Source organism: Myxocyprinus asiaticus, chromosome 22 (genome assembly GCF_019703515.2).
Source record: "Myxocyprinus asiaticus isolate MX2 ecotype Aquarium Trade chromosome 22, UBuf_Myxa_2, whole genome shotgun sequence".
NCBI classification, from domain to species: Eukaryota; Metazoa; Chordata; class Actinopteri; order Cypriniformes; family Catostomidae; genus Myxocyprinus; species Myxocyprinus asiaticus.
In genome coordinates this window covers 36,043,149-36,070,376 of record NC_059365.1, presented here as the reverse complement: position 1 = coordinate 36,070,376, position 27,228 = coordinate 36,043,149, and the positions used below count along the sequence as shown (strand labels likewise).

The following is a 27,228-nucleotide window of genomic DNA, read 5'->3' as shown; positions in this document are numbered from 1 at the left end:
TTATTACCTGTAATGACGCTTTTATCTGATTCATCATTTGTTCACTATTCACTGTGTTCATTAGCATTAATTTCTGTTTCTCCACTATAAAATAAAAAAATTAAAATCCTAAATATTGTTTTCCTTAAAATAATCTTTACATGATTGCAAATGATGACAAGGCAACATCCCACTTTTAGAATTGCAACTCCATCCATCCATCCATCCATCTAAACAAATGAAGCCTACAATTAGGACCATTTCTTTTTTTGCATTGACATTATTTTCATTCATGGGAATTGGGTTCTGCATAACTGTCATGAAAATAATATCACAATGTAGAAAATGCACTAAACATAACTTTCAAAATATAATTTCTTACTGGTTTCTTTTGATTATGGTGCAATATAGGACCAGGGAATTTTCTTGACCGGCTTCATGATTATATGTAAGGGTAATTTTAGTTGTTTTTTTTTTTTGTTTGTTTTGTTTGTCTGTCTGTCGCTCGCTCGCTCTCTCTCTCTCTCTCTCTCTATATATATATATATATATATATATATATATATATATATATATATATATATATATATATATATATATAATACACACACATTTAAAGATTTTATATAAAAATATTCTAGTCCCGTTTAAAACAACATAAGCACATTTCATCCAATCGGTACATATTTGCCTGTATGTTCCACGTGTGTACTGTTGATACTCTACATTCAATCCTGCAGTACAGTAGTTTGACCAACTGTTAATCTGGAAATTTTGCCCTCAGTAAACATGGCGTCCTCTGCCTTTCCTAACCCTGCTGAAGCTGTTTGCCATCAGTACGTGTGACCTCTGAACCTGCGTGCGTGTGTGCGTGCGTCTGTCTGTCTGTGTGTGCGCCAGCCTTCCGCCATATTCACTGTGTTGTCTTGCCTTGTGGAAGAATAGGAGTATTCGCGACTGCCCACAAAAACCGAAACTGTGTTTTTACACAACTTGGAAACCAGCCGACGGGCATAACACGGATTAAAGCGATGGCGAGGAAGAAAAGCAAGCAGCAGGGCGTCGGGGCCAAGGATATAGTGTCGGGACAACAGCAGCAGAGCCTGTCAAAGAAGCACGGCGATGCGGGAGCAGCAGCGGCAGGCGGCGGAGGAGGAGATGCTGGAGCGAGCAGGACCAATCAGGTAGCTAATGCTAACAACACGTCCATCCAACATCACCTATTCGAACCGGTTTGCGCCATTGGCGATTTTACTTTAACGAGTTTGAATGGTCACTTAATCTGGGGGATTATTGCACATGCAGTTATTTGTGTTTTCGCGCATATTTGGCGTTTTGAATCACCTATTCTTGTTTTACACACCAGCGCTGCACGGGCGGAGCAGCAGCAGCTCACTCGGCACCTATGCAGCGATATAAATAAATAAATGTACCGCCCTCATTCTGATGGCCCCGAACAGGTCTGTACATTACATTTAGATGTTTAAAAACGGAATGATTTGGTAGAGCTGCTGAAGGTAAGTCGCTGCACGAGCACAAAGCTAACAGTGTGTTGTGCTGTCGTCTGCTGCTGCTGTGGCTGCTACATTATTCTTGGTTGAGATCAAGCCAAAGCAGTGTCTGAATTAAGCTACTAACCATGCTAACCTACCTAGAAAGTATCTCACAGTGTGCACAGATATGTTGCCATCACTTAAGATGTATCATTGCCATATGCCACAAATTGCATTATTATTGGCATATGTTTCAGATGTGGACTGCCTGTTATAAATGTGTATAATATATATGATAGTAGTAATACGTGTATGACTATAAATGTTACAGTTTCTATGTTTGAGCTGACACTACCAGCCAAAAGTTTGGACACACTTGACTGAATTTTTGTTTCTCATTATCTTAAAAATATACATACATACATATGCGTGTGTGTGTGTGTGTGTGTACACAACAAGCTTTATTGAGTTCTTCCTCTGAGAACCTCATTACAATTCAGTTGTCAGTGTAACACACCTCATTTTCTCCTGTCACTCAGTCCATGCACACCTGCTGCTTGCTCTGCCATCGCGAGTTTAAAGACTGGGGGGCGGGCCAGGTGAACGGGCTCCCCAGTCATGGGTCCAAACTGGCGGAGGCTGTACCCGCTCTGTCCCAGGCTCTGCTGAGAGAGGTTCCGGGCCGTAAACTGGCTGACGCCGTGCCTTCACTCTCCCAGTCACTGTTGGGTGAGGTGCCGCTTTGGATCTGTCAGAGCTGCAGGAAGAGCGTGGAAGAGGAGGAGAGGAGAACGGTTCAGGAGCAAACCACGCAGGTGAGTGGGAAATTGTTACGTATGATGCAGAGCTCTCTGATATTACATTGAAATTCAGTACTCAATGAATATTTGTAGAAAAGCTTGCAATTGTGTTGCTTCTGAGACCAGAACCTGGTCTCCGCACTCTTACCTCAGTCACTAATATGTTTTCATCAGTGGCACGCTTTGTGTTTTAATGTAAATATACGCTATTTCTGTGAAGTGAAAGTAATTGTACTTCTCTATATATGCAGTGCTCCCCAAAACTTAATGGACATGCTTAAAAATGTTTACATTTCTTAGATTAAGTAACAAAATATCAAACTATTTGGCATCTGCAAGCAAATGATGCTAGACATTTATCTTCCATAGCTATTTTGCAATATATTTAACCAACTGGTCTCAAGGTCGTTTTAATGGATGGATAAAGTCAGTTTTCCTCAAATTCACATGGGTGTCCAAACAGCATAACCACAGGTTTAGTTACTAGTTATTAACTACAGTGCTAATTTTTACACCGTTTTTTGTATTAGTCATAGTTTTAAGTTGCGTCCTACTTCTGCACTATATTCTATGCCATTTTGTAGATAAGTAGTGAGTAGTATGTTTACATTAAAAATGCAACCCAGATGATACACTTCTTCAACCGTCAAAATGAAGTGTTGAATGTTGGACACTTCATGCACTCAGCGCTTGCGGCCTGCCGTACGTAGCGGAGGGTTGTCTGTCTGCGTTGCTGGTCTGACAAAACAGTTGTAAACTATGGAGAATGTAGCAACAAGAGAAACTTCATTGAAGACAAATGTGAGTTGAATGTTTTGCCATCACCCACGCTGTGTGATTATTTTAGATGTAAGTGTTAAACTGAGTGGCAACACATCACATGTGTTTGAAACGTCACTTCCATCAGCTGTAAAATGGCGGATGCTTCCGTGAAGTAAAAAAAACCCATTAAGTGTTCCATTTGGGACGATGCTACACTTTAAAAATGTATACACTACATGGGTGAGTGCGTAGTGTATTCTGTAAGTGCATAATGTAAAGTGCATCATTTGGTACACAGCTTTAGTCTTTTGACGAAAATGTCCTATAAAATTAGTCAATATTTTAGTTTTACTCTGACTAAAATGGCATATAATTTTTGTCAACGAAAATAATATATTTTAGTTGACGATAATGTGCAAAATGACAAAAACGAGTGTAAAACTGTAACAGACCAAATTTTTATCAAATATTCAAACATTTATAAAAAAAAATGTATAAACATTTTCTTAATTTAAACATGTTTTAAATATAACATATACAAATTAGGCTACATACAAAATACAGTACAACTGTCCTTGTGAAAACCTGAGCTCCTGAAATAATAGCATTTAATGAATATGCTGAAGTATTAGATACTCTTTAGAAGTTAGCCCACTGTATTCTGAATTATTAATGGTTTAGAAACATATTAATTTTCTGTGTTTAACCAGTTTAGGATATTGCATTGTGTGTAGTGTGTTTTTTACGGAAACAGCGTATTCACAACGCAAGTTACGCAATGCAAGTTGCATATATTTTGACTAGCGTAGCATCATGTAACTTAGTTCAAGTTCACCTGTTCATTAGATTCATTGTCTGTGCATATGTAAGTTGTAATATTACATGTATGTTGTGGATAAAGTGATTAATCTCATGTAAAAAATGGGATGCGTTTGAGTGAGGTAATCAACCCATTTTATAGCAGTTCATATTGGATTAGATGAATCCATATCTAAAACATTCTTCTATAAACAGATATTTTTCTAGATATTTCTTCTATTAATATCTTGTACTGTTTATATCTTGCACTGACACTGGTTTTTTTTTTTTTTTTGATTTTTCCCCTTTTTCTCCCAATTTGGAATGCCCAATTCCCAATGTGCTTTTAAGTCCTCGTGATCGTATTGTTTTTGGCTCATCATATTTTCGTCAACAGGATGCTTTAGCCTAATAAAAACATTTAACTATCGTCATGATGCATCTTTTTTGTCTCGTATTCGTTAGTGATTTCGTTGAATAGATCAACACTGATTTAAGGGTGCTTACACACTAGCACTTTTGATGCGCACCCATGTTCGAATGGTGTCAAAGTTCGGTTCGTTTGTATGATGTGAATGCCGTTTTCCAAATTTGGGTGCGCACCCGCGAACCGCACCAGAGTCTGCTTGAAAAGGTGGTTGGGCTTACTGTTCATGTGAACTCTAGTACAGTTCGCTGACATGAACACAATCATACCAAATCGTGGAAGTGAACTGCTATTGATGACGTATAATTTGCAACTTTGCAGGCTCCCGATCGCAATTATGGTATAATGCATTTCTCATACCTGCTTTTGTCCAAAAATCACCTTAAGAGAGCAGCTCCCATTCTTCACATGTCTTATAATGCATCCGCGGGATCGCGGCAGACAAACGCTGACAACATTCATCACATCACTGCACATTCAATGTATCCTGGGCAGACAAACACAACAAGTGGAACAAGTGTCGTTCCGTGTATGCAAACTTTAATACTTCAATTAACACAGTGAATCTGATGGCTTCTTGAGTTGTTACATAGTTACAGTTGTAAACAGCTGCTGCTTGTACTCACCTTGATGATGCAGTCGGACTGCGGTTCGGACCCATATAATATGATGTGAGCAAAGACCGAAGGGGGAGGAAACAAACTCTGGATCGGTCCAAGCAATCGAACCAAGTGTGAAAGCACCCTAACTATGAACATGTTCCAATAATGTTTGAAAACCAGAAAGTGTCCGACTACTTTTGAACAGTATTGTTATGTCTTTTAAAACCTAACAAACTTCTGTTTTTGAAATGTTTTGCTTTTTCTGAATGAAAAGTGTGCTTGTGCATTCTTTCTTGACTATAAATGCCTCTTGCTTTGATATTTTGTCATCTAATGAAATTACATTCATACATAAAGTGTGACTCAATCTAAGTGTCCAAAGACTGTTAGATGTATTCCACTGTACATGTATACAGGTGGAAGACTGTGGCGTCTTAATTTATCCATTCTCTTGTGGTTATTTTTACTGGAACAGTGTGCTAGCTGATGTGATAGCTACATATATTTATTCATGTTTGTTGATGTTTAGATTGCTTCTGTTCTTTTATTGGATGACGAACACTGTCCCACATTTGTGACTAAAGCTGTCCTCATATTTAGACACAGAGCTCAGTATGTCATTGAGGACAATCCTGTGTACACAACACACAAAACAGTCAAAGTCTGATAATACTGACATGTTCACCCCAACAACTTCATTTAAAGTCAACATTAAGTGGGGCCTGGGTAGCTCAGTGGTAAAAGACGCTGGCTACCACCCCTGGAGTTCGCTAGTTCGAATCCCAGGGTGTGCTGAGTGACTCCAGCCAGGTTTCCTAAGCAACCAGATTGGCCCAGTTGCTAGGAAGGGTAGAGTCACATGGGGTAACCTCCTTGTGGTTGGTTCTCGGTGGGGCGTGTGGTGAGTTGAGCGCAGTTGCCGCGGTGGATGGGGTGAAGCCTCCACACGCGCTACGTCTCCGTGGCAACGCACTCAACAAATCACGTTATAAGCTGCGCGGGTTGACAGTCTCAGACACGGAGGCAACTGAGATTCGTCCTCCACCACCCGGTCCGAGGCGAATCACTACGCAACCACGAGGACTTGGAGCGCATTGGAAATTGGGCATTCCAAATTGGGAGAAAAAGGGGAGAACCCCCCCCCCAAAAAAAAATCAAAATTAAGTGGTATTCTCAACCCATTTTACTTCTGTAGATATATTTCTGAGGGAAAAAAATGTAGGATGAGACTTGATTGGATTATGAGAGGTGGTTGGAGGGGAGGTGTTGAAAAATAAGAGGGCTTGGTGATGTCATCTTAAAAGTAAAGTTGTTTTTAGAGATGGAGTAAGTTATAGAGTGCAGCAGTGTTTAGAGGTAGTATACGGAGAAAAGATAACTAGTGTGTTTGACCTGACAAAGACTCTATTTGGGTTGAAATGTTGTCAATAAACTGGAATGTTTAGCAGCGTGCCAGCGTCTCTACTCATTCTTATAGAGCGCAACAGTGCCCATCCATTTTTTCAGCTGTCCTGGTGCCGGTAGTATTTTTTCCATAGGGATTTCATTATAAAATCCTTCATAAAAGAATTGATTTTTATTTAATTTTTACTTTAAAGCATTAGCTCGAAAGTGCTAAGCTACACAAGAAAGCCTCTCACCCTTTTGCTAAGTTCTTCCTGTTAAGGCCCGGGTATTCTTCATTATTCCGCGTTCCGGATAGGATTGCGCCCAGTCGACCGTGTTGCCTTTCAAAGTATACTATTTTGAACGGCAGCGAATGCGAATGCATTTGACGCATTCACACTAAACTTAAGACAGTCAACGGCAGGCACATGCGCCAACAATGCTCACAGACAAGGTATATCTGCGTGTCAAGAAAATCTGGGCTGAACGCGGACAGTCTGTGCAGACTGCGCTGATGACGAAATTAGCTTCTGTCACTGACAGAAATCCTACATAGGCTTACATTTTGATGTTGTTGCACACTTGTCACTTGTCTAAATGATTGATGTGTTTTATCCAGGTACCGCTGTCCCACTCCTCCTCATGTAAGTCTCAGAGCTGTGGGAATGGTTATCCAGAGCATAGTTCAGTGGATTGGGACCCCAGCTCCTTCCTCTCCGCACGCAAACTCTCTGGTTTGTGGAACTCTGCTCATTCTAATGGAGGATCTCACTGCAACCACAGCACGCCTACACTTTCACAGGGTATGGACCTCTGCTACCCATTTCATTTTTTAAAGGGGACCTATTATGCAAAATTCACTTTTACATGGTGTTTGAACATAAATGTGAGTCGGCAGTGTGTGTACACAGCCACCCTACAATGTTAAAAGTCCACCCACTCCTCTTTCTTATATTTCTATTAATCAAAAACAGTGTCTCAAAGTGATTGGTTTTAGGCCTCGCCCACGACTGGTGACGGACTCCACCCTATTATCATAGATCCTCCCCTGAGTGATCGACACACAGTCTGACGTTTTTTTTCCACGCTGGAGCAGCTACAATGAGAAGAATAATGTCTCAACTTCGTAAGCGTCACAAGTGTTCTGTTGTTGGCAGTAAAAGTGAACATAAGATGTATGTGAAGTGAACATCTTCATGTACTCCCGGCATCAGAGCCACTGAAGACTCAGTGGACAAGTTTTGTTTTTGAAGCAAATGTGCCCCAAAACATACTAAAATTTGTGTATGTTTGTGCAAATCATTTTACACCAGACTGCTTTGTGAATGAGGGTCAATATTAGGGATGTGCGCTACGACTAATTTGACTGTCGTTTAAACGTAAGTTTTGTAACCGACTAGTCTAAAGAGAAACCAACCTTCAAAAAACAGTAAAAAAATAAATAAAAAGTGTTTATGCGATCCATTTAAAATACTTAATCTATTCCAAATCCAATGCTAGATTCCACTGAAAAGGGGCATTTATCTGCGACGTGCTCGCCTTGAATTATGATCATTGTACATTAAATAAAGAACATGACACGCATTCACTGAATCAACGTTAATGAATATTTAACAGATATATTTATTGAAAACAACTGAATGAATAGTGCAGGATCAATGGAACAACCCTAAAAGCCTGTTCTAAATGGAAATCACCAAGTAAAAGTTACTTAACATATAAAAACAGTCAGGAAATTGTTTAAAATAATTAACAGGTAGACTAAGCCAAATCTATGAGAGAAAATAAAATGCGCTGAAAAGTTGCGCTTATTTCAGGACGTGCAGTTGTGCATTAACCATTGATCTAATATGACAGCTGTTCGGTAAAGAACGTTAACCAATAACAGTTACGATGTGTAAAAAAAAAACACGCAAAAAAAAAAAAAAGTAGCTGTAGGATAGAAAAAATAGGCCTCTGATATAGCCTTCAGTAAACCTAATGTACTCTAAACATGATGTGCACACAGAATGAAAGATAGTTTAACATGTTAAGCAGTCGGCACCTCGTTGAAAATAGCCTTCTTAATCAGCAGATTAAAAAAATGGCATACCTAGCCTAAAACAGTTATTTTCTAGTCTACTTACTCAAAAGCATAATTGTTTTGATGAGTAAAATTAACATGTGGTCATGGTCCGGTGAAAGACAGGACTTGACTCACCTGAGGCGTCTATCCTGCACTTGAAAAAGCCCGCTCAGTGGAAAAATAACGTACAAGCACGCACAGACTTAAACAAGACTCAAATGTGAAAACATCTATAGGGACTTTCAAACGTTTGGAAATCCGATTCCCGCACCACCACCGAAGTGATTTCATAACTACTTTGAGTTTGCTTGTCTAGCGAGAGGACATTTTCCTGCGCGTGCCGCGAGTGAGAGAGGGAAGAAGCACACGCAGCCTGAGGTGAAATTAAACTCTGTATCTGCTCCAGAAATCCTCTTTTTAAATAATATTTGTATTATTAATTCTATTTAAAATATGTAACATTAATATGACAGTAATTTAAGTGCAGCCTCTAAATATAAAGCCAAATGTAAATGTGTAAAAATGTTGAACAGTTTAATGGGGGGAAATATTAACCGACTAGTAATTCCAGTGTCGACTAGCAGCATCACAACCGTTTAGTCGACTAGTCTCGCACATCCCTAGTCAATATAAAGCAGGATTTTCAAGCATGGATCAGTACCAACTGTTCGTGTTCCAGCTTTATATCCTGAAGATTTAAGTATCGCACTTTATATTTTGTGAATGTTTGCAAATCGGCTTTCCGAATGTGCTTGTTAGCTGATTCCACAGCTAATGCTGCTAAAGTTATCATTGTCTCTGATTGTATTCACGCAGACCAGAGCTATGTCGTTATTTTTCATTTTTAACCCGAAAACGTTTACTGTCAGTTACCATTGTCTCTGATTGTATTCACAGAGACCAGAGCAATGTCGTTATTTTTCCGGAAAGGGGGCGGGGAGCAGCAGCTCATTTGCATTTAAAGAGAGACACACGAAAACAGCGTGTTTTTGATTCCACCCAAAAAGAGGCATTTACAACATGGTATAATAAATGATCCGTGGGGTATTTTGAGCTGAAACTTCACAGACACATTCTGGGGACACCTGAGACTTATATTACATCTTGTAAAAATGGCAATAGTAGGTCTCCTTTAAATGGCTGTATGGAGTACTTGATTCTGATTGGTTAAATTTCGGCATTCTGGCACCAAATACTTTAATGCCTGTTTAATACTATTTAATCGAGCGTTGTCCAGGCAACTTATGTCCTACATAGCTGTGATAGTTTCATGTCTTTGTCACAGAAAATGACACAAATGCCCCAGATATGTAAAATAGTGAATTCCTGTTTTGTAAATCTAGATTGCATAATATTCTGTCTTAGTTATGATACAGGGGTTAGAAAAGGTGACCTGTAATTGCCAGATATCCATATTTGCTATCTCATGGGTGTGTTGTTGAATTTGAAACTAAAATGAAGTGTTTTTTGATAAAAAAAAATATATTAGAAATATACTTCTAAAGGTAAGAAATGCCCCTGAAAATTAATTCCAGGGGGAAAATTTTCCCCTTAATATACAAGTAAATTTCTGACACTGGTCTTGTATCACCTAATGGGGTTTATTTATGACATGGATATTTCCAATAAACAGGTCATTGACCAATAATGGTTGTCCGAAGTGATACAATAAGAAATATTTTAAAAATGTATTTTAAAACACACTTGTCAAGTCTGTAGAAATCTAATCATTGTGTCCAATTTGGTTTCATAATTTATTTTAAAACATTCAGCCTATAGCAAAAAAAAAAAAAAAACTTTTAAAAATGTCATGTGGTGTAACCTTTATGGCTGAAACGATTAGTCAACGTTATCGACAAAGTCAACAATAAAACATTTAGACAAAAACATTTTGTTGTCGAATAGTCGTTTGATCTCATTTAACATAACATAAGATCAAATTAAACTCTAATGATGATGCGTGAGAGCAGCGCTACAGCTCGCGCCTGACTGAGGAAGAATTACACAGCTCACAGTCCAGATGCACTTTAAACTTTCCAAACAGCTTCAGGTGATGTAGATCACAAAGTATGAGGGAATTATAATGCAAAAATAAGTAAATACAGAAGCACTCTCATTGTGGAATGAGTGGAGCCAGAGCTCTTTAAAGGAAACACCCCAGCATTACATCTTTAATCCAGTTATATTTAATGCGTTATAGCTTTATTAAAGTTCAAATAATACGGAAGCAGATTATGTAAATAACTACAAACTCTGAAACTGGCATTTCTCTGTGCGGTCAACGCCTCTCATATGAGTTGCACGAATGTCCCGATCTAAGGAGGAGAGATTGAAACTGCACCAACTGACGCACACTCTGTCGCTGGGACACTCGTCCCTCGAGCGTGCACGTTTAATGCAGCTAGATTATAACGTGATGGCTCGCGACTTATTGAATCGTAACAATGTGCATTTCTTATCATGAAGAAAATTGGCAATACACAGTTTTATTAATATGAGAGAGGTTTTTTTTTTTTTTTTTTTTGAAGATGGATTGAAGTGAACAAAAAGGTGAGAGAGGTAGTCTTTATACACTGCAACAAAATACATTTTTGATTTGTTTTTGTTTTGGCTAAAACTCCTTCAAAACAACGTACATTTTCTTTAGCATCTATACTGCAGAAGAAATTTTTTTTATCTGAGAATGTTGAATATAATATTAAAAATACAAATATTTTAAAATATCTAAAAATCCTTTAAAAAGATGCATTCACCTGAGAAGCAGCATATAAGATATTTAGACTCGCTTTTAGAGAATAGATCTTGAATATAATATATTTTAGAAGTATAACAAAGTGAAAAAATACATTTATATACAAAATACACTTATATTTAAGAGACATTCTCTTAAAGCAAGTCTCAATATCTTATTTGTTGCTTCTCAAGTAAATGTATCTTGTTTTAAGGATATTTAGACAATTGTAAATGGAAAAAAAGACAAAAACACTTGATAACAGTAGGATTTTTTGCAGTGAATTTATTTACTGAATTAAAGTATTTTTCCCTTTAATTCAGTGAATGTCATTTAGAGGTATTTTTAAAAGATGATTTTATGCTCTTTATTGTTAGTAAGCACGTTTAATACAACATTTTAAGTCGGGGCACAAGCTGAATAATCGGTTAAGAGCTAATGATTAATCATTGCAATAATTGCCGAATAGTCGAAAACGTTCTAATAATCGCTAGATTAATCGATTATTAAAATAATCGTTAGTTGCAGCCCTAATAACCTTCAAATTAAGGATATTAAAATATTTTCCTTCCACCTTAAACATATGACAAGTGTAAACAACTTGATCATTAATTTCAGCACATTTTCAAGGTAAAATATTTTACAAATAACATGAATTTATTTTTTTTTCAAGAATTTCAAGAAGTTTTCTCAGGGTTACACCACATAAAATGACATAAAATGTGCCTTTAAAAGAAAGAGTCAAAATATTGTTGTGTTTTTTTACTTCACGCACATGGGGTCTAAAGGGGTCCTCGCTGTTTTATGGTTTTTGTCAACATTGGTTACACCACCTGACTTTGATTTGGTGGACAAAAGTTTTAAAGGAATATTAAAAACAGATTATTCTGCTCTACTTTCAAGAATTTCAGTTTTAAATGAGACTTACTGTCTCTGGACGGTAACACCACATGACATTTTTTACTTTAACCCCCAGAAAAATATCAAAATGACATTGAAAACCTGCTCATCATAGAAGAGGTGTATTCAAATCATTGTTTTGTGTGAACTGCTTTTTTTATGTATTTTAAATAATTTTCTAGATCTGGACAAAAACAAAACAAAAATGAGCATCATGTCATAGACCCAAATACATAAATGTACATGAAATATTGCTTTGAGTTTAAATTATTTTATTACTGAAGAAAGATTTCATATATTGACACAGGAGACATGGATCTAGCATAACTATATAGTAAATTCATTGCCCTGGACTGTGATTGATTATACAGTTAGCAGTCATTATACAAAAGTTTTTGACTGCAGAATGCCTTGATTGACCAATCAAAATCAATATGTTATCTCTATTCTACTCTGTGTTCCTGTGCTGCGTTTGGGGTTTGCTAAAGCTCTTCTAAAACGCACATAAAAAGTTAATTAAACAGAATTTGGTGGTAAAAATAAATCACAGTGACCATGTTGTTTCTGGTGCTGGTTAGGTGGAACTTTGGGACCAGCTTGCCATGAGAAGAGATCTACTCACGACGCTCCCGGGAAGGCTGCCAAAACATCCGCGATCAAAGTTTGTCCCTACAGTCATCCTGCATCCCAGAATTCCAGTGCAGGATCTAATGGGACACTGTCCACCTCCACTGATCTATGTAAGACCAACCCCAAGCACTTCAAGACAATGTGTCGACGACCAACTCCTCCAGGTGAGAAGACGATTCAGGCTGCAATATGAAATTTACTGCTTTGTCAGTTAAGAGATATGCCTATACAGTCTCGTTTAGGATCGGATGATGCTTTTCATTTAAATGGATGTATTCAAGATGTTTTTGGAAATAGGAGATAATAGATTGCTGGTGAAGAACCACAGCTTTGATGTAGAAAAGATGAAGGGGATGGTATTTTTTTGGAGAATATATCTGTAGCAAGGTTATTTTCGTTAAAAAAAAGGATCAGTGGAAAAAAATAGATTTGCAACTAACATAAAATAAACCTGAAAAAGGTTGTACAGACAGCGACACCTTTTAACTTGCTACTAAGTGCCTCAAGTAAAACTCTTGAATATCTTACAAAGTTTCAGTGCCATTGAAATAGGACTAATAAAGACTTCTGAGGATAAAATATGCATCAGACTTGGATGGATCTAGTCAATGAGTACGTTTACATGCACATTCTTACACCGATTATGCTTAATAAGCTGACAACATGTGTGGTTATACAAATGCCTTAAATGATTTTCCTTTATCGGGGTAAGGTAAACATCATTTAAGTGGGATCACTTACAAACCTTTTGTTATCATGTCCATGTAATGTCAACAAATACTAAAACCCTAAAACAACTGTAAAAATTTAAATGTAAACAACTTTACAGTTCAAATAATACACAAGTTTTAACAGAAGAATTAATGCAAGTGTTTTTATAAAATTATAAGCTTCACATTTCTGTGTTTAAACCCTCCAAAAATTGGCCACGTTAAATTTTATTGTAAGAGCCTCACTGGAACCTCGATTTTTTTTTTTTTTTTTTTTTATTTATTCTTTTTTTTTTTAAGAAATTCATTTTTGTGGTAATAAACATTATACCACAAATGCTGTCAATTTAGCTTAACTTGTACTGAACCTGGAATATTCCTTTAAGTGTGATGTAGATACTGTTTAAAAAAAAAAATGAAAAGTTTGTGGTGTGGTACTACAATGGAAGAAAACTGATATTAACCCTTTAAGCACTGCAGGTGTTTTTAAAGATTTCCTGTTTCAGTGGAATGCCCAAAATTAAAGGCTTATAACCCCCTCAGAAGGAATAGCATCAATTGTTTGGTATCATTTTAAAGAAAACTTTTATATATATATATTTTTTTTTGTGCTATTATGATACATTCTGAGACCCTCAGCCTAACAAACTGGTGAAAAAAAAATATATATATTTTGACATGATTTTACATTATATATCTCTGGGTATAAATAAGGTAGCTCCGAAAAACTGCTTTTGTTTTGTTCAAAATCATGTCAACTGTAACTGAATAAAATGTTGTGTTGATGCAACAAAGCAATCAAAATTTATAGCATTACAAATACAATTTATTTCTCCAAGTTTCCAAAAGCCTCTCAAAACAAATAAAACATAATAGTTGTTTATAAGAACTAATTACACATGCAAGTACAACAATGACTAAAGGTATGCTCTCTCTCCAAAGCATGCAGGCATGAGTAACTAGATCTCATTAATTTCCATTCTGTGCCATTTGAGCCATCATTGAGTCTGTGTCATACTTGGCCCCATCTTCTGGTGGCCATATGTAATTAGTGAGCGATCCTCTCTACCCATATTTGTATGACTTCCACCTCTTCAGCGATCTGAATCCTAATATGATTGATTTTAGCGTTCCATGACACTGGACAACATACTAAATAATTTCTGATGAAGTCATCTGATCCAGGAAAGCTAATGTGTTTTTAGCCAGATAGTGCATTATGTTATGTGTGCACATTGTGCTTTGTGTGGATTATATAATGATCTAAGCATCTGATTTAATGGGAATCCCCCCTTCTAAGTAATGACATGTGATATTTCATGTTCTGTTTATTTATCATGATGTTATAAGTGAAAATGTGGCTTATAAGCAACACCTGATTGCATGCAACATGTATATCAAAGACATGTACTTAGCTATTACTGACTATATTTTTGTCTGTTAGTAAAACACAGGCTGGTTGTATTCTACTCTTTGAGAGCTTTCCAACGACATATCACACATGGCTATTTGATCAGTTTGATGTTTTTACTGATTACAATAATGTGTACAGTGCCAAATTATAAATTATTAAACCGATATGTAAATTATTCTGATATGTCTTGTTCAATTTTGGTCATAATGCCTACATGCATTGTAAAGTAGAGTTTCTAAGCTTTAAAACTATACCTATTTTGTGTTGGTCAAGGCTCTAGTTATACATATTTTGCTAATTATTTTTTTCTCGGTGGACCAGTCCGAGCTTAAAGGGTTCAAACTAAATAAAAAATGAAACTGAAAGTAGTCATATATTTTCTTTCAATGAAAACAAAACTAAAAGGAAATTAAAAGTATTTGTTCATCATTAAAATCAGCTGAAACCAATAGTCCAAAGTTTTTTTACAAAATACAAAAATGAAATAAAAATAATATCTTTACTTAATTTTACAACTATTGTGGTCTGTGGCATTATAATGTTAATGTTAACAAGACCATATACATTATAGCATTGTTCTAATTGTGCTCCTTGAATGAGGTTATGGATTTAATTATGCATAGCTTTTAAACTTATGACTTAAGCCTTAACCGTTGTGCGACCTTGGGGACATTTTTGTCTTTTTCATTTTTGTTTTTCGATCATTTTGGCTGTGTTAATGGCAACGGCATAAATTTTGCCAAAGGTGTGTATTTTTGGGGGAATTTTGATATTTCAACCTCAGTTCCTAAAATACATCTGTAATACACTGTGTACACAAAATATTTTCACTCAGGACCTTCAGGACAAAAATATCCTCATTGAAACTCATTAAAACTGCAATATTTGATCCCAGTCCCATTTAAGCATAAAATCATGAATTCTATGATATTATGCTTTCATTCCGGAGCCCTGGCTTCAAATTTGTAATTTTTTTATATTTTCCACCAGATGGTGGCATTTTTCTCATGTTTAGCCTATGGAGCAAATACATGCTTTTCTCATGTTTTCTGTTTGCTGTATTATAGAGCACTGCAGGACAATTGAATAAATGATGCAGCTAAAATTGTGTGGGTGTGTTGGTATGAATGCCAGAGTGTGTGTGTGTAAAAAAACAACAGTGGCATTATGTAAACAAACTGGCATTTAAAGGGTTAAAATCCTGAAAATGAATGAATATTTGGTAGTTATGACCAGGACTGGTGTTGGTTGAAAAAATTAACTAATTGAATTTGGAAAATAATATTAATATATAATGTTGTTATGGCAGTATTTTGACGTGGATATTTTTGTCCTCGAAGGACCTCTGAGTAACTTTTTTTTAATTGATGTACAAGGCTTAAGCTAAGTGCCTTTAAAACAACCATCATGCAAAAAACTCTAATGTTTCTCTACAGGTGAAGCTTTCCACACAAGCGACCACCACCAAGCTGCAGACTTGTCAGTGCCGCCCAACAGTCCCACGGGTCTTTCCTCCCAGCATTCCTCGCTGCTGCCTCCCAAGCAAAACTCCAATCAGCATGTTCACATCAACTCCGCAAGTTCTGGGCTGGCTTCACACGCTCCTTTCTCCCCGCTGGTACCAAACATTCATGCACCCGCAGCCAAGCACTCGAGTGGGGTGGACAGTCCGGTGGCCCTCCACAAGCCCAGCGCCTGCAAGAACTCCCACATTCCTGCTGTAAACGCACAACACAGTAAACTCGGCAACTCGCTTATAGGCTGCAGTCACCCCTGCAATGGACACAGTAATGGCAGCTCTGTAGCCTCCCCCAATGCTGGACATCTAGCGTCTGGAGCATGCAGGTTAGCATCATTAAAAAAAAAAAAACGTATCAAGGTGCCCTGGTCATTACTTTTGTTTAAAGGTGACTAGTATAATTTCTGCACGACTGTGGTTATCAAATGGAATTGGTTTAATTTATCAGGTTTAATTTAATTGGTGAAGACATTTGACATTGCTGTGGTGGCTTCAAATTCCTTCAACACTGTATGTTTTTAAGTTGTTTGTGTTATTCTGTATGAGCAGGGACCAGACGTGTAAAGGGCACAAGTTGCCCAATGGGTCATTGTGTCACGTCCCACCCTGTGAGCTTGAAGAAGGTGAGGATGAGGACAGCAGCTCAGAGCGTAGTTCCTGTGCATCCTCCTCCAACAATCAAAAGGACGGGAAGTACTGTGACTGTTGCTACTGCGAGTTCTTCGGCCATAACGCTGTACGGTTTTCCAAATGCAAGATGCATAAGTTTGTTCTGCTTTGTATTGTACATTAACATATGTAAAAGTGTATTTGTTTTTAGTAGCAATAGACTGACAGACATCCTCGTCTATATAATAATACACAATATTAAAACAATTTTTTTTAAGTTAGACATTGAAGAAATATTGTTTAATATATATAGGTGTTTCTTCAACTTCAGGCACTTTTAGCCCTGTGAATTTCTAGAAATTAAAATCACATTTAGATGTTTTTAACACTCATAACAGTTTATTGAATTTGTCTATTAACAGTGTCCAACTGTGTATGAACATGCATCACGGGAGATTTATATCTTTTTTTCTGAAAGTCATGGAAATTCCCACCACACTGTCATTTACAGCACATCTCAAATTCTGTATTGTTTTAATAGAAATTATGTGTTAGAAATTATGGTGATGGAAACACTTTTTTTTATTTATTTTTTTTTTAATGTTTTTTAAATATAATGATCAACTCCATTGTCTTGCTAGGGCTAATTTAATAGCTAAGATGTTATGTATCCTAAATACACAGATTTTTAAAAAAAAAATTTTAATCACACTTTTTGCATAATTTGACAAATGTCAGCTTTATTGGAATTGATGCCTAATGCAAATATTAGGCTCACAAGTGATACATGGATTTTTCTTTGTTTTCTTTAAACATAACTTGTCTAATGTTTAATTTAATGTCTTCATTGACACTGAAAAAACTTTGTAGGGGCAAAATTGTTTGGTGTGGTGGAAATGTCGCAACAACTTTTGGACTTTTTTTTTTGTTTTTTTTGTTGTTTTTTTTACTTTTTGAAAGATTTATAGAAATAATTTTAACATGTTAAATATTTTAGATTATCATTTTTTTAAAGATAAAATATTTTTTATTTTTATAATGTATTTTCATACAGTTCAATATTGAAAGTCTGGTTCTGGGGTATAGCCTAAACAAAAAAACAATTGAATGAAGAAGGGCTGGTAAATAGTTTTTAAGTCAGTTTATGTGACCTTCATATAACAGGGAAAAAAAGTTGACGTTGAAGAAGCACCCATATATTTGATATCAGTAATTTTGTGGGTATAAAACAATTAAATGACAGAAAATACTCTGTGTATTCATATATTAGCAATCGTCCACCCTGCTCTCCTCATATGGTTTCGGCTGTTTAACACCCATATTAGTCGACTACTAGTTTTTATCTGCCATAAATTATATTGATTGTCTCCGCCTTTTCCAGCCTCCAGCCGCCCCCACCAGTCGGAACTATGCTGAGATCAGGGAGAAGCTTCGGTCCAGACTGACCCGGCGTAAAGAGGAGCTTCCTCAGAGGCAGGATCTAGACCCAGCAGCACCGAGTACCATAGACCATCGAGATGTGGATGAACTCCTGGACTTCATCAACAGCACAGAGCCCAAGCCCGTCAACAGTGCCAAGGCTGCCAAACGTGCCCGTCACAAACAGAAGAAAAAGGTACTGTCTTTTGCTTTGCTTGATGGTGTTTGTTTCACAAGAATTTTAAATAATGTTAAGGCTACATCTTTAATTGTTTGCAGATTCTGATAATCAAAAGCCCAAAATTGTTTGCTTGAAAGATGAATGAATTACATGAATAAGTGGTGCTTGCAAATGAAAGAAATACTATTGCTATTGCTCATTCTTAGAATTACAGTTATTTCAGTATGTAAATTTTCATATGCTGTTTGTGCTAGAAACATAAATGATACCTCGAATCATTTGGCCTGTTGAGAAGAGGTATGTGATTACTTTTCTTAGTGATAAGTTTTTGGCCTGGTGGATAGACTTGACTTACATTGAAGAAAGGGCCTGAACCACATATCATAAGAGACTTTATTCTGTACTGTGAATAAAGAGTAGAAAAGGACAAAAATAAACAGCTTTAGAAAATGCTGCTGGTTTTGTGTCGTTACATAATTTTCTAACCAGAGCTCTTGTATCTAAATTGTATCTTTGAAGCTCAGGCTTTTTTGGTTTCCAGAAATAAATTCCAGTTTCTTTTGAAGTCAACTTGCCCGTTGCAGTCTGTATCCATCCAATGCAGCATTCTCCCATTCAACTTTCTTTAAAAGACATGATTGTGACTGATTTCTCACCATTTTCCATCAGGAGAAGGAGAGGGCTCTTCAGGGTAGCACTGAGGCCACCTGCAGTGAACCACGCTCTGCATCTCCTCCAGATCCCGTAGATGATTCCATGCCAGACGGGGAAGCAAACAGACTATTGGAGTGGCCTCAGTTGGAGCTGGAGAGAGTCAACAGCTTCCTGACCAGCCGCCTGGAGGAAATCAAAAACACCATCAAAGACTCCATCCGTGCCTCCTTCAGCATGTACGACCTCAACCTGGATGTCAATGACTTCCCAAAGAAGGCTGCCACACTGGAAGCAAGCCACCTGCTATCTCACCTCAACGGATCTTCTGATCTGCAGCAGATAGACTTGGAACTGGCACCACTTTCACTGAAGAACTTTAAAAGAGATCTGGATATAGTCAATGGTTGGGAGGATACAACCACTGCTGCTAAAGACATTCAGAGGCTCCACTCCACACCCAGTTTGTCCAAGCTTATCCGAGTAAGGTCCCCAGAACGATGCCCTGCCACGGGTTCCGAGTCCACCCAGCCTTGCTCTACTAATGCAGCCAAGCCCAAGGAGGAAGCCTCTGAAACCAAGAACTCATCTGGAGCTGGATCAAAGACAAAGAAGAGTAAGAAACAACAGCAGAATCAGCGACAACAAGACCAGTTGACTCAGGAGCACGTGGCCAGTACAAAAACTGCTAAAACAGAGCATAAAGTGCAAGAAACAAGGGCAGCTGATTCTGATAAAAACACCAAAGGTGGATCCAAACAGAACCACCAGATTCAGCAGCAGGCAGACTCACAGAAAACAGGGGGTAAGCGGGCAGAAGAGGGTAAAGCGTGCAAGCAGTCATCCAATGGAGCCTCGAATGGTCACCATAACACAGGGTCCAACTCACAGAGGGGGAAGAACGACCTCTCGGACACACGGGCAAACAGGTCAGAGCATGAGGTAGACAGTAAAACCACCTCCAACAGTCCCAATGCACAGCAGCAAGCACAGCAACCGAAGGGGAAAACTAAAAACAAGAACAAAAACAAGATGGATAAGTCAAATAATGCAATTGGTAAGTGACCTTGGGATGAAAAGCAAGCTGGTCATTGTTTGAATTGTTTTTTTAACCATAAATTAAAGGCAGATGCTATAGTGGCATATAATATTTACACCCCAAATTGAACACTAACAGTATAGGAGCATCACTGCAGCATGTTTATTGTGTTTATTTAGAGTCCCACAGACACCCTACACCAACCCCTATCCCTAAACCTTACCTTCCTTTACAAAAATTAACCATGGTTTTACTACAGTTACCATAGAATCACCATGGTATTACTGTAGTAACACTATGATTAAATGCATCAAAACTATGGTTTCTGCCAAAAAACATGGTTACTACAAATTAATATGGTAAAACTACCTTTATATTCATTTTTATGTATTATTATTATAAGTAGTATTAAAGAAAATATTAAAAGTGGAGAGGGGAAACAGAATGGGAAAAAGAGTGCGACAAACATGAATTAAACCCAAAATTATTAAATGCCAAATCTGATCATTTATCCTTGGATCAACCATTAAACAAATAGTTATTAAAGAACTGTTTGGATTAATCAGAGAAGACTATATATGTATAGTCTTACACTGATCAGCAACAACATTAAAACCACCTGTCTAATATTGTGTAGGTCCCCCTCGTGCTGCCAAAACAGCACCAACCCGCATCTCAGAATAATATTCTGAGATTATATTCTTCTCACCACAATTGTACAGAGTGGTTATCTGAGTTACCGTAGACTTTGTCAGTTCGAACCAGTCTGGCCATTATCTGTTGACCTCTCTCATCAACAAGGCGTTTCTGTCCACAGAACTGCTGCTCACCGGATGTTTTTTGTTTCTGGCACCATTCAGAGTAAATTCTAGAGACTGTTGTGTGTGAAAATCCCAGAAGATCAGCAGTTACAGAAATACTCAAACCAGCCCATCAACATTTCTCTGTAACCTTTAGTCCATGCACATTTCTATAAAGAATATACTTTTTTATTATGCTTCGCTTTAAAATATTTTAAAGAGTCGGTTCTTTTCATTGAATTGGTCGAACTGCTCTGAATGATTCATTAGCAATTGAATTTAAATGATTTAGAAAAATCTGTATACAGTGATCACAAAAGACTGGAAAAGTCATGAAAATGAATTGATCAAAAAGTGTGAGAACCCTTTGTTAGCAGCTAAATCTGTTTCATCATCTTGACACTGTTTTCACTGTTTTTTTTTTTTTTTCTATGATAGATGATGTGTTCCTTCCCAAAGACCTTGACCCAACGGAAATGGATGAGATCGATCGTGAAGTTGAATATTTTAAAAGGTAAAAATTCTCTTTATTGTCTTAGTGGTGCTTGCTAAGGCAGCCATCACTATAATTGTTGCTTATATGTAGGGTTAGGGTTTTGTCCTAAGTATTAAATTTTAACACATAACTTGTCCCAAATGTTTCTGCTACGGACATGAACAATACATCAAAACGCTGCTTGTTAAGAAGAGGTATTCTATTACTTTTCTAAGCAATTAGATTAAAAAATGTCTCCTGGCGAATGATAAAACTTATGAAAAATCCCATAGACTTGCATATCTAGGAACTAGGGGTGGACGATATGACCAAAATCTTATATCACATTATGAGTAATTTTATATCACGATAGCAATATATATCGCGATATAGTAATTTTTTTCTGGAAAACCAATAGAAATTGGTTAACATAATAAATAACCATATAGTAATGCCTATTTTTGGAAAATCTAGTCAGTGAAATAAAAACTACTTCCTCTTATATAATTTTCTCTTAATTTAGAACTTTAAAATAAACACTCAGTTTTAATCAACCTTACCATAATGCTCTTATGTATTAAAATTATGCCACATTTCAGTATATGTTGTTGACCAGTTTTATTATAATCTTTCTGCAATAAACTGAAGATCTTTTCAAAGCAAAGTAACAAAGAAAATATTACATAATATTAGTAGAAAATACACAACGAAAATAATGTCTTACAGAAAATAAACGTAAAATATATTTATAAACAACAACAACAAAAAAGATTAAAAAAGACGGAATTAATGCAGAGCGAATCTTTTGGCTTTCATAATATTCTTTAGCGTGCTTCATTTTAAGGTGTTAAATCAGATTGTTTGTATCACCACAAGTGATTATTGTCGCGCGACAGTTTGCAGATTACATTTTTCTAATGTGTCAGCTTTTGTGAACCAGATGTTGCACCTGTTTAAATAACAAGCTCCCCTTCATTTACTTAACTTTTCTTTTGATCGCATCAGCAAAAACTCATCAAATGATGGAGACGTACAGATGTGCGGTGCAGTCAAAGAGCACTCAGAACCGGCCCGCAAAATCAGAATTGCAAAGTATCAGTCATGAGTTTGTGGACGCGTTTTCGCCGTTGCCTGATCTGCATAATTCCTTAAGTGAAACTGCCGCTAAACCAGCACGGGCAAATAACCGGCGAATTCATTCCCCACTTAAGCCTGGTTTCAGTTTTACGTGAAGCATGTCCACTGATAGATACGGTCATGCTGCGCACATGGATATTTACATATTGCGATATACACGATATAGCAAATCTCTGTAGATTGACACTTTATATCGTCGCCATGATATATATCGACATATCGCCCAGCCCTACTAGGAGCCAGAATATCCTGGAGTCTTGAGGGTAGGCTATCTTGAATTGAGCCAGTAAGCAACCATCATAGCAACTACATAGTACAACCACTCAAAACAGTTTAGCAACTGCTTGGCAAAATCCTGGCAACCACCACCAACTCCCTAACATTGTGGTGGCATGTTTTGCACAGGCAAGCGCCTCTAACATTTTCAGTAAAATAAAAAAATTTGACTGTAGGGCTGGGCAATATATTAAATATAATTGCAATGATTTTGCTGGTGTTAGTAATTTCAGCAGTATCGTGGATGGGTATTGTGAAGATTTTAAATTGCTTTTAAATCTGGCCTCTACATTTCCAAAACGGTGCGTTTTTAGACTAATTTCATGATTCTTCAGGGTTGCAATTAATCAAAAATAACATCAAAATCGCAATATGGTCATAAGTGATTCTTAAAAGGGAATAGACTGTGATTTAATTAAATCAATACATCGTATGTGTGCGCTTTAGAGTAGGGATGGCACCAATCCGATACCTGGACGTTTTTAGACGGATCGGGTATCAGTCCAACGAGCCCGATCCAAATCCGATACTGTATGTTAGTCATGTTCGTTACTGTCAAGCTCCAAAAGTGACATAAAAGAACCATAAAAACACCATTAAAGTTAATATGACTCGTGCATTTTATTCAAAGCCACTTGAAGACGTGCAATAGCTCTGTGAATCACTAAAGGCTGTGTATAATTAGTACATATATAATATGCACTTGCAGCTCCAGCACGTTAGTGAATGGCGCTGCTCTGTTGACACACACACACTCGTGGCTATTTTTAGCCTTCACACAGTGCGCAGTATTTGAGCGCTACTCACGAACGACATCTCAGATGTAGATGCTCAATAGTTCAGTTCACTTATAATATGCATTTAGAATGGCGCCGGAGGTGCATTTTACCAGAATTTGAATAAGAAGCGAATTAAACTACTGTGAACTTGTCTACAAACAAACACATACAGGACTTCCTGGAGAGTTCAGAATATCAAAACAAAAGCCAGAGGGTTTTAAAGTTAAAGGTGCACGATTGAAATATATTACTATTGTATTTAAAATTCTGAAAGTCTATAATAATAGAAATAATAATTGATTATTATTACTATTAGTTGAATGGGTTCCAAAAAATAACTGTGAATGAAAAGTGAACTGATATCTTACAATTGAACAAATTTTTTTTTTTTGAAAAACAAATGTAAAAAAAAAGACAAATTGCCTTTTTTTCTACTGAAAACCTAGACTGGAATTACTTTAATTTTGCTGCTACATTATCCAGTAGACTAGTTAATAATAACGTTTTTCTTAAGCTATACATTTATATTGAAATAATGTGTAGTTAGCTCCACACAATAACTAAACTGATTATGCAAAAAAAACAACACTGGTATCAGATCAGGATCGGTATCGGTCGATACTCAGATTTCAGATATCGCATTCGGATCGGAAGAGAAAGAAGTGGTATCGGTGCATCCCAATGCCAAACATTTTTAACTGTTACAAGTTATTGTGCAATTCTAAAAATTAAGAAAGGGAGAAGAAAGAACAGAAAATGGAGGAAATGAAACAAATCGAATCCCCAAAATAATTAGAATAATTTGGTATTAAAATGAACTCCAACAATATTATAGTGTTGTATTATAATATTCAACTAGGTTCCAAAAAAAAAGCAAAAGTGAAGCTGTAGTGTTTGCACACCATGTTCATTCACACACAAAAGTTTTTGTTAAAATATATGCAGCTATATAATACATATTATTGCAAAGTTTTTTTTATTATTAGTATTATTTGTTCATATGAATGACAATGAAACATTTATATAAGGGCTTACTGTGGAACAAATTATATTAGGGACATGCGTCACGCGTAATGAATAAGTGTGCACTGCTACACAGTCAGTTTCTGTGCTAGGATGTGCAGTCCAGTCGAGTGACATAAGTGAGACATAACTGAAGTTTCAGTAGTAAAAATAAATAGATACAGCATTAATTGAGTAATATTTTATTTAATGCGCTAAACTGTCAACTATTAATAGCAGAAATTAATGCTTTAAATTTCCCAGGTTTACATTATATGCTTGATTATTTTTAACTAGATTGTTACTTCATGTATTAAACATTTTGAATCTATTTTGCTACAGTGGCTGTTTGGTTAAAATGGTAGTTCCTCTGATTTAAAAAAAAAATAAAAATAATATATATATATTATAGAAGATGGCGCCAAGTACATGACACAGACTCAATGATGACTCATGGCACAGAATGAAACTCATTTTGTGAAATCTCATTACCAAAATCATGTCTGCATGCTATGCAAACCTTTAGTCATTGTTGTGTTTGCATGTGTAATTAGTTCTTGGGTACAATGATTGTTTTATTTGTTTTGAGACACTTTTGGACACTAGGATCAATTATTTTTGTAATGCTATAACTTTTGATTGCTTTGTTGTATCAACACAGTTACAGATGACATGATTTGGAACAAAAACAGTTTTTCAGAGCTACTTTATTTACACCCTGAGATAAAAAAATAAGAAAAAAAAGTAAATGTTAGGCTCAAGTTTTTTTATTATTATTATTTTTTTCCCAGCAGTTTCTTAGCACAAGAGTCTCATAATTTATCATAATCTATATCATTAAATTTTTTTAAATGTTTTCTTTAAAATTATACCAAACACTTGACCCTCCTTGTTTTTTGTTTTGTTTTTGTCAATTTATAAGCCTTACATTTTTGGTATGCCATTGAAACAGGAAATCTTTAAAAACACTCTCAGAGCTTAAAGGGTTAATGTGCCTTATCTTTGTCTTAATTTCTCGATTTTCTTAGGTTTTGCCTTGACTCTGCTAAACAGACCCGACAGAAGGTGGCCGTGAACTGGTCCAACTTCAGCCTCAAAAAGATGCCCTCAAATGCAGCTCAGTAACAGATGGGTGATGGTAAACAGACGCCCTGCTCCCAGCAAGACTGTACTATAAACCAGTTTGGCCTTTGGTTACTGTACTTAACACTCAAAGGTTCTTCACTCTCCCAGCCTTTCTGCCTCTAAGCCACGGGACCTTGATTTTGACCACCGATCATCCAACACTTTTTTTATTTTGCCTGTTATTAGTGAGGGATTATCCAGCATCCTGACCTCAGTCCTAAAACCTGCATCTCGTTATTGCATAACTCGCTAAAACACATTTGGGTACTGATCCAATGCATCTATATGCTTTACATGTAGTATGTACACAGTTATTTTACAATAAAACACAACAGTGACGATATTTGACCTATGAACCCTTTTATAAACTGTTCATGTGTTTTAAAAGGTACTTCTCTGGTTTTAAAATTCACCATCATGCATTTTTGTAGACACCACTCACCCTGCGAATATACTGTAGTCTTAGAATAGAAGCGAAATTGTTTTTTTTTTTTTTTTAAACAAATGTATCATGTCTGATTTTCATAATGGAGGTAAAAGTCAGCAAAGGCTTGTGTTCACTAATGTATTTTAGATTGTAGAACTGTGTCAGCTGTCCATGTGAACTACACCGATCTGGATATATTATTATACTACACCCATTACATCTCACAGTCGAAATTGTAAGGCCAAGTGCTGTGCTTTAGTTGCAGCAATGCACAAAAAGTGAACTGTGCATATGGACTGTATTGTCTATTAACATGAACAAGATCAATTGACTTATGCTTACAATGTATGACTTGTGAAAAGAAAATTTTATTACTTTGGACATTTAAAAAAAAAAGAAGAAAAAAAAGAATCAACACTAAATGAACAGTTTTTTTCTAAAGACCTGTTAACATTGACTGTGTCACTTTTTATAAAAGGTGCATATGAGCTGCATTTCCCTTGCATGATGCGTAAAACTGACAAGTATAGGCTACTACAAAACTTTCCCATGCCCCTCTACTCTGTTTGAAATGCTCTTCCAACCTGATTGTTGGCACGATTCCCTGATGGAAATCTTATGTTGGTATTCCTGCTGATCCTCCCAATTGGTGGTTTTGATATAGTTCTGTGCCGTGACTACATCCTTGATGCTGTTGTTGTAAGTTTGGGCAGTAAATCATCGCTCTAGTTTCACTGCATGATGGTATCAGACCCGTTTTTATACTTGCAGCAGTTCTGCTTGTATAGTTTGAGTCCACTGGTGCGTAACAAGTTCAGACCTGTCTTTATTTTTGCCTCTTTTTTTTTTATTTATTTTTTATATGTATGTTACATTGACTAATCAAGGAGATTTTATAATGATTTAAGGGGCTTTAGGATTCTCTTAAATGGTACAGCACTCATATCATCTGTTATTTGCCTAACCATGGCTTTATGTGTCTGCATTTTCTATTACACATGTATCCCTGAAGCTGAGCCCCTTCTGGTAAAGAGTCCAAACTGTCGAAATGTTGGAAAGTAGGGTCTGGGGTTATGCTAAACAACATAACAT

At 36.6% G+C, this 27,228-nt stretch overlaps 1 protein-coding gene across 1 annotated transcript; it reads left to right on the top strand.

Annotated features, from left to right (window-relative positions):
• The first annotated feature begins 759 nt into the window (after positions 1–759).
• Positions 760–27,081, top strand: LOC127413413 (protein FAM193B-like). Its single transcript, XM_051650558.1, has 10 exons — positions 760–1,163; positions 2,012–2,287; positions 6,867–7,050; positions 12,522–12,737; positions 16,134–16,542; positions 16,766–16,952; positions 18,207–18,440; positions 19,095–20,133; positions 21,354–21,429; positions 25,613–27,081. Exons 1-10 carry the CDS (start codon positions 1,011–1,013, stop codon positions 25,707–25,709), a joined length of 2,871 nt encoding a protein of 956 aa, XP_051506518.1. The 5' UTR covers positions 760–1,010; the 3' UTR covers positions 25,710–27,081.
• Positions 27,082–27,228: the final 147 nt, after the last annotated feature.

Excerpts from the sequence above, each read along its gene's own strand:
- LOC127413413 (XM_051650558.1), top strand. The coding sequence starts at position 1,011 with ATGGCGAGGAAGAAAAGCAAGCAGCAGGGCGTCGGGGCCAAGGATATA. Across the intron at positions 7,051-12,521 it reads CACGCCTACACTTTCACAGG|GTGGAACTTTGGGACCAGCT; the intron begins GTATGGACCTCT and ends GGTGCTGGTTAG. Across the intron at positions 18,441-19,094 it reads GTCACAAACAGAAGAAAAAG|GAGAAGGAGAGGGCTCTTCA; the intron begins GTACTGTCTTTT and ends ATTTTCCATCAG.